The following is a 7,500-nucleotide window of genomic DNA, read 5'->3' on the forward strand; positions in this document are numbered from 1 at the left end:
GTGCGTTTCCGAGTCATGACCTGTTATCATTTCCCTATTATTATTTTATTTATGTTGTGGTAATGGAGGCCAGGGAAGAAAAAATATGGACAAAAGTAATTTTTTTTAGTAGTCTATATGAAGGTTTTTTGATAATAATTATAGACTGCATCAGTAGAAATCAGTGATCTTATAATAATTATTATGCTTGTAATGTACAATTCATGTTGTTGAGTAATTTTGACATGTATCTATTACAATCATTGATTTAAAAAATATATATATAAAAAAAATGCTTAAAAAAAAATACAAAAAAAAACGTAAAAAAAAATATTCTTTAAAAAAAAAGAAAAAAAAAAAGAGGAGGATTATTCGAAGAAAGAGAATAATTGAATGAATAAATACAACCCGCGAGCAGTAACGGGTTCTCCACCCCACACCCTTGCCCCCTCGTACTGTCATGAGGGGGGAGGGGGAGGAGAGAGAAAAAAAAAAGTGTCCCTCGGTTCTCGGAAGCGTCTTGTGCACACAGTCTGTACGTATGTTTCGCGTCTCAGCTGCCGACAACCGAGGGAAGGTGAGCGAGCGAGAGACGTGTCGATGTTTTCAGGTAATTTGGAGAGTCTTCAGGTATTTCTTCACTACTAATTTGCATATTTTGTGGGATGTGTTTTTAAATAAATAAACCCACCTGATGTTAGACCAAACGGAATCCCAAGTTGTCAGTACCTTTCTATGAAAAGGAATTATATATATATAAAAAAATACAAAAAAAATATCTTGTGTAAGAATGTATAAAAAGATAAAAAAAAAAATAGAAATAATTGTGTAAAATGCTCAGAAACCAATCTCATTAACAGTGTGTATGGTTGTAAATTATTGTAAATGAATTAAATAATTTATAAATAAACTGATTCTCATTTCTACTTGACTTTATATCCATTTAAGTTTTTTTGTTTTTTCTACTATTTTATTGTGTCCTTGGGAAAAAAAAAAAAAAAAATCGTTATTTTCATCAATATCACTTTCTTTTCTAACAAATCCAGTATATTGAACAAAAGAGAAAATCTTTTATTTACATATGTAAAATGTAATGAAGTGGATATGATATATATATTATTACAATTTCTATTATATATGCAAATTAAAGAGAATTTGATGTAATTTTTCTTGGAAAAAGTCAAAAGTTTATGACGGGATGACTAAAAGGATTAAATTGATATTTTTAATTTCCAATTGATCTCTCATTTTTTATGTATCAAAAGAAAAGGATTTATCACCTTTGTATTAGAAACTACATCTTACATTTTTTTTTATAGTTATGTGTTGATAAAGAAGAGGAATTAATTTCATTTTTAGAAAGATTAAAAATTTGGAGGTTTGAAGAAACTTTTCCATACTTAGAAATAAAGATGTGTATTTATGATGAATTTCTTGTCTTCCAACTGTTCATAAGAATTCGTTTTAGTAAATTATAAGAAGTAGAAGAGAAACTTCAGGAAAAGAAAAAAATATGGTTCCAGTAACATTAAAAAATCAAATTATAGAAGTGAGACAAGAAAAGGGAGGAGATGAGAGGAGAAGAGAAGAGATACAGAGAGACAGAGATAGAGAGCCTGTTCCCATTTCTGTCTGATTATATGTATATTCTCTCTTTTTCTAATTAAAAAGAAAATTTAGTATACTACCAGAGATTTTATTCATGTTTTTAAAGGACACAATAATTTACTTTCACTTTGATTACTTTGAAATCACAATTATATTGCACAAATCTTTAATTATTCAAATTCCCCTATTTTATAAATTAGTCTGATAACTGTATATAAAGGCTAGATTTTTATACACAAAAGTTTACTGGAAAAAAATATTTATAATGAATAAAACTTTTTAAATGTGAAGTAAGATCCAACATTTCTCAATAAATGAAATAAAGCCTACTACATATCCACATATTCCTCATGTGGAATCCATATACTTGTCTAATCTATACTCCGAGTGCATCAGCGTGTACCAGTTATACAATTACTTACAGATTTATGTGTTACTCATGTTGGATACAATCCATTCAATATTATATTTCAGATCTCCTTTTTAAGATACATTTAATATTTTAATAATCTGAGGGATCTACAGTGCAAAAATAGATTAACCCATTCCCGACGGGGGAATTCTAGCCTTGAATGTCCAAATGCCGGGGCGTTCGAATTATGGCAACTGGGCTTTTGAATGCGCGGTACACATGCTGTACCACCCGTCCTGTGTGGGTTAATAGTAATAACACTCAATTCATGGTTATATTGCAATAATCTATTACCACAGAATGAGTAACAGTGAAGTGTGGAAATAATTATAAAAGTAGAATAAGCATCAAATAGAAAAAAGTAATATGCCCAACCTAAAATGACTTTTAATATCTGTAACTTTGAAATCCACTCCATTAGCCTCTTCTTTTTTTTGCTGGCCATTGATATTTAACCCAATACTTAACCCATCCACGACAGGGGAATTCTAGCCTTGAATGTCACAATGCCGGGGCGTTCGAATTATTAGGCCTAAATCAATTGAATAGCTGGCACAATACTGTGCCGCCCGGCCACTGGGCTTTTGAATGAGCGGTAGAGTACTGTACCACCCGTCCAGAGTGGGTTAAGATGAGCACCTCTTTTTCATTGCTCAGTCAATATTAGATCTGACAGATCCAATACTGTATATATGGAAAGCTTTTTATTAACTATATGATACATATTATGTCAGTTTACCTTTCTTTCACCCAGGATATCATTTTGCTATACAATGCAAAGTAAAATGGGGCTTTAGGGCCATTAACCCATCCATGACGGGGGAATTCTAGCCTTGAATGTCCCAATGCCGGGGCGTTCGAATTATTAGGCCTAAATCAATTGAATGGCTGGCACAATACTGTGCCGCCCGGCCACTGGGCTTTTGAATGCGCGGTACAGTACTGTACCACCCGTCCAGTGTGGGTTAAAATAAAGCTTTCTTTGAAATATTTATCATCATTAATGATAATATACTGTTAGAACAATATTTAGTACAGTATATTGTATACTAAGGAAAAAAGACAGGTTCCTTTCATGCATGGAAATATAATTCTTATCACATGACTTTTGATAATTATCTGGTACACTATAACAGTAGCCATAACTTTGGCTAATGGAAGATATGATTATATATGTATATATCCCCAACTTTGGGAGCATAAAAAATCAAAATTTGATATGAAAACTGTACTGAAAAAGGAAAAATTAAACAAAATATTTGAACATTTAATAATTTGTTAGCCTGGATAAAATATATAATACAAGTTACAATCTAGAAGGACATATAAGTTACAAAGTGAAGCGCTGACAACACACCAACAATGTGACTAAGCATCATCCAGTAATGTTGTGAGGCTTTTGGGCATCCATCCTCTCTCTGTGTGAACGTATATAACATTTTTGTTGAAGGATATATTAAGCTTGCCACACCTGTACACGGGTCTGCCCTCGTGCTTGCGTTCCGGCAATGGTACAAACACAATGCCTCGTTCCTGGCACCTCCTCTCCACCACCTCTCGCATGCTGAGTGTCTCTCTGCGAGCACTGTTGATGATGTCTGCCCAGTCCTTGGAGCACTGGATGGGGGGGGACCCTGGAGGAGGGGGAGGAGGGGGCTCGCTCAGTTTGTCGAGGCCAGCCAGGAGGAGGTTGAACTGATCTGTTGCTCCCGGCTGGTAGCTCAGTGCACGACTGCAAACCTCAAGGGCTTGCTGGAACTTCTGCCGGACCTGTAGGTGGTTGGCCACACTCTTAGGCATGAGGTCTCTCCAGCCTTTGTACCATGCAAGGACGTCAGTGTGTGAGGGGCTAGCTGAGAGCCATGTGCCCAGAGCCTGGTACCAGCGAGGAAAGAAGCAGCGCTCCAGAATGTCTATGGAAATCTGTGCAGTGAGGAGGTCATCCCAGTCAAGGAACCAGTGCCAGGGATCGAGATTCTGACTGTGGGGGGTGATGGTCATTTCCATCAGTGCTGCTTCTAGTTTTGGCTGGATATTAGACTGGATCAAATTAGTCATTGAAACGTCTGTGAAAACTCTCTTCCATGGCTGCAGCACCATCTTAGCTGACCTGTCAGATGGATGCCAGTGAACAAGGGCAGCTGAGAGCTTCTGCCGGATCACTGGGTACACAGACTGGAGGTGGTCCACCAGTAAGGGTAGCCAGGGATGAAGCCATGTGTGTATAGGGACAGTATCCTGCCTGGGGTTCCAGTTATGCACTGCACGGGTGATACGTGGCAAAATAACGTGCTGGAGCAAGTGTCCCTGAATCCAGACAGGTACAAGTGGCACATTCCAAACCTCCAGCACAGCCAGGAGTGGGCCACAATCCCGAGGCTCCCAGGGCCCCATGACGGTGGAACGCACAGCTGCAGCCCACGTTTCCCAAACGAGGTGGTGGTAAGGGTCCATAGGCATGTCTGTCCCAGGCTGCTGTTGCTGCTGGCCCCCTCCCAGGTCCACCAGCTTCTGCCAGGTTGAGAAAATGTCCTTGTGCGCTGCAGGCTGAGCCAGGGGATTCCACGTTCTGAGCAACTCCTTCAGGAGAGGTGTTATGTATGTGGGGGCTAGGTAGGGGATCTCATATGTGTTGTATATCTTGGGGTAGTCTCGCTTCAGCTCAGTGAAGATGGATGCTGCTTCACTGAGGCTGAGGGTCTGTTCCTTGTGTCGTGTCTCCAATCGCTCGACGAGAGTGAGAGCTTGGTCCAAGCTCTCCAGTTCCTTCTTCTCTCTTTCTAGTAGAGTCTCATACCTTTCCCTTTCGTGGTTCAGGTGAACAATTCTGTCATTCTCTCTCTCCTGCGTCCTAGCATTCCTAACGATGTCATCCTCACATTTCTCTAAAAGAATCTGAAGGTTATGCAGCAGTTCTGGGAGGTCAAAATGCTCATATCTTTTCTTCTTGTCCTCCTCGTACTCATCTACAATGCTCTTCTGACCTGCAATAGCATGATAGCTGCTCAACACACGGGTCTCAGGTCCTGTCATGTCAATAACCTTGGTCTTGGTGATGTGGCTGTCGTCTGTGGGCTTCAGCTTCTTGGACTTACCCTCCTGGATCACCTCCTCGGCGCTCTTATACACGTACTTGATCTTCTTCTTGTTCCCGGTCTTCTTCCACTGCTGCAGCTGCTCCTTAAACTTTTCCTTCTCTTCCTCGTCTGAATCGTGCACCGGGAAGTCCTTGAGGGACCTCTCGCTCCTCTCTGACCCGTAGAAGCCGATGGCTCCCTTGCCCTTGCGCTTGTTGGCTTCTACAGGGGTGGCAATACCCTGCAGATTCTTACCAAGGCCTTTGCCCTCCTCAAAACCCATCTTCTTGAGCAGCTTGCTACCAATGCCCGTCGTGTACTTCTCCCAGTCACCCAGCCCGCTGCCGAGGAGGCTTGCATTTCCCGCTCCTCCCGGTCCTCCTCGACGCATGCCCGCTATGTCATTTCTCTTGGAAGATGAAGTGAAGCCAGAGTACGATGGCTTCTTGCTGCCAAAGGACGTAGGAATGTCTTTCTTCAGGGGGGTTTCCTCATCACTGCAAAGGAATGGAATCTCACTGTGACAAAATGTAAATACCAATACTTGTATATGGAAGCCAATTTTATTTTTTGCAGTAGTTGATGTAGAAGAAAAATTGTATTATCATTGCAAATGTAGTCATCATATATATGCTCACAGAGGGAAAACAAAGTTATACAATAATAAGAAGTAAGAAAGAACTAAAATCAAAATAATAAAAACAATTCTGAAAATGATGATGATTAGGGGTGAATGAAAATAAAGTAAAAAATTATAACAAGCAAAAGGTTAAAATATGGAAAATTAAGAAAATAAAGCTCCTACACTCAGCCAACCAAAGCAAAGAAGAAGAAAAGGAAGCAGTAGAAATTATAAAATAAATCATGAAATAAAAGAGAGAGGAAGAGAAAAAAGAAGATAAAACAAAAGAGACAAAGCAGAAGAGCGGCTCCACTGCACGCACCTTGAGTCCGCGCTGGCCCCAAACATCGGCCGGGGCATGAGTTCGGACTCTGACTCCTCATCGTCCTCCTCTTCTTTCTTGTCCTTATCCTTTTCGTTCTTCTTGCCCGCCTGTTGGATACCCCCAGGCACGAAGTTGAGGCCGCCCCGCAACACACGCGCCCGGGGAACTGCAGCAGGGGGCGGGGCGTCCTTGTCATCTCCCTTTAAGTTAAATATGGGTTAAGTTGGGATGGAAGGATGTTAGAGATTTCTTGTATATATCATTTTTTTGTGTATATATATTTATTTTATTTTCTCTTTTTTCTAACATGAAAATATCTAAAAATTCTAGAAAAACCTCTGTACTAAATAAACATAAATTTGAACGTTAAAATAAAAACACCTGTATGGATGACCAAACATCATTTCCTTTGACTTTGAACACCTTATACTTTCAAAAAGAAAGAAAAAAAACAAAACAAAAGTTGATCATTTTTTCCAAATGTTTTTTCTCACTTATCTAGCTATTCATCTACCTATAAGAAGTAAGGCCTCCCTCCTCATCCCTCACCTCTTCGCCGTCGCTGGTGCTGGCCCAGATGCCGTAGATCTGTTGCTCTTTTGTTATCCTTCTCCCAGGACGGTGTGTGTTGAACTCATTCTCCAAGTCGTAGTCTGTCACCTCAAATTTCTCTGTCTCGTTGTCTGACATTTCTGAAAGAAGGAGGAGACTTTTGTTTCGAGTCTTACGTGGAAGATGATTTTGGAGCGATTTTGCTTTTTTAATGTCATTTCTTTGATGTCATTTGTCTTTCTCTAGTAATCTTCCTTTTATTCTTTGTCTCATTCATTCTCATTCTATCTCTCTCTTATCTACATAAAATGAATAAAGTTAACCAACTGAAATAATAAGTAAAAGTATACTTCATTGGATTACGTCAGAGACAAAAAGTTATTAAGTGCCAAGTTAAGATATATATTCTGCATAAATCTGTATAGCTAATTAAATCTAAGAGCTGAATGATAATTACTGAAAAATACAATATTATGAAGAAAAAAAGTTATTGCATAAAAACTAAAGCAGTTATTGAAAAAAACAAGTTTCTCAATATCTCTTCTGATTTCCCTTTTTTTGACTACTGTATTCTCGGTGGTTATGTGCGCAACCGTCAACAAATCTCGATCATTTACATTCTAGCAAGATAGCTTCTGGACCTGTAGACCAATTTAACCCATTGTTTGCGGTTTTAGTAAAATATGTATACAGTCGGATGGCAGGTTTACATTGTCTGGCACAGTGCCATCCGCATCTATGACCGACTCTGCCTTGGCAGCAAATCATGCCATCCGCTGTCAATAGGTTAATTTATGAGAAAGTCTTATCTTGTTAGAATATCCTCGGAGGAAGTGAGTTGTCCTTCTCAAAAATTCCAATAGTATGAAGGCTACAGAGATCACTTGACACTGTTCCACTATCATTGTCACAAATCAGTGTAAAT

General features: G+C 39.1%; 1 protein-coding gene across 1 annotated transcript in view; it reads right to left on the reverse strand.

Moving 5' to 3' along the window:
• Positions 1-3,257: 3,257 nt before the first annotated feature.
• Positions 3,258-7,500, reverse strand: part of sip1 (septin interacting protein 1) — a 5,048-nt gene continuing 805 nt past the window's right edge. The window contains exons 2-4 of the mRNA XM_043030575.2: positions 6,573-6,715; positions 6,021-6,223; positions 3,258-5,573 (exon numbers count right to left, since the gene is read on the reverse strand). Of these exons, the coding sequence (XP_042886509.1) occupies positions 3,368-5,573; positions 6,021-6,223; positions 6,573-6,713 (2,550 nt within the window). The 5' untranslated portion in view covers positions 6,714-6,715 and the 3' untranslated portion in view covers positions 3,258-3,367. The remainder of the gene's footprint in view (positions 5,574-6,020; positions 6,224-6,572; positions 6,716-7,500) is intronic.

Source organism: Penaeus japonicus, unplaced genomic scaffold (assembly GCF_977035675.1).
Source record: "Penaeus japonicus unplaced genomic scaffold, GWHDUDI00000001_assembly GWHDUDI00000038, whole genome shotgun sequence".
Classification (NCBI taxonomy): domain Eukaryota; kingdom Metazoa; phylum Arthropoda; class Malacostraca; order Decapoda; family Penaeidae; genus Penaeus; species Penaeus japonicus.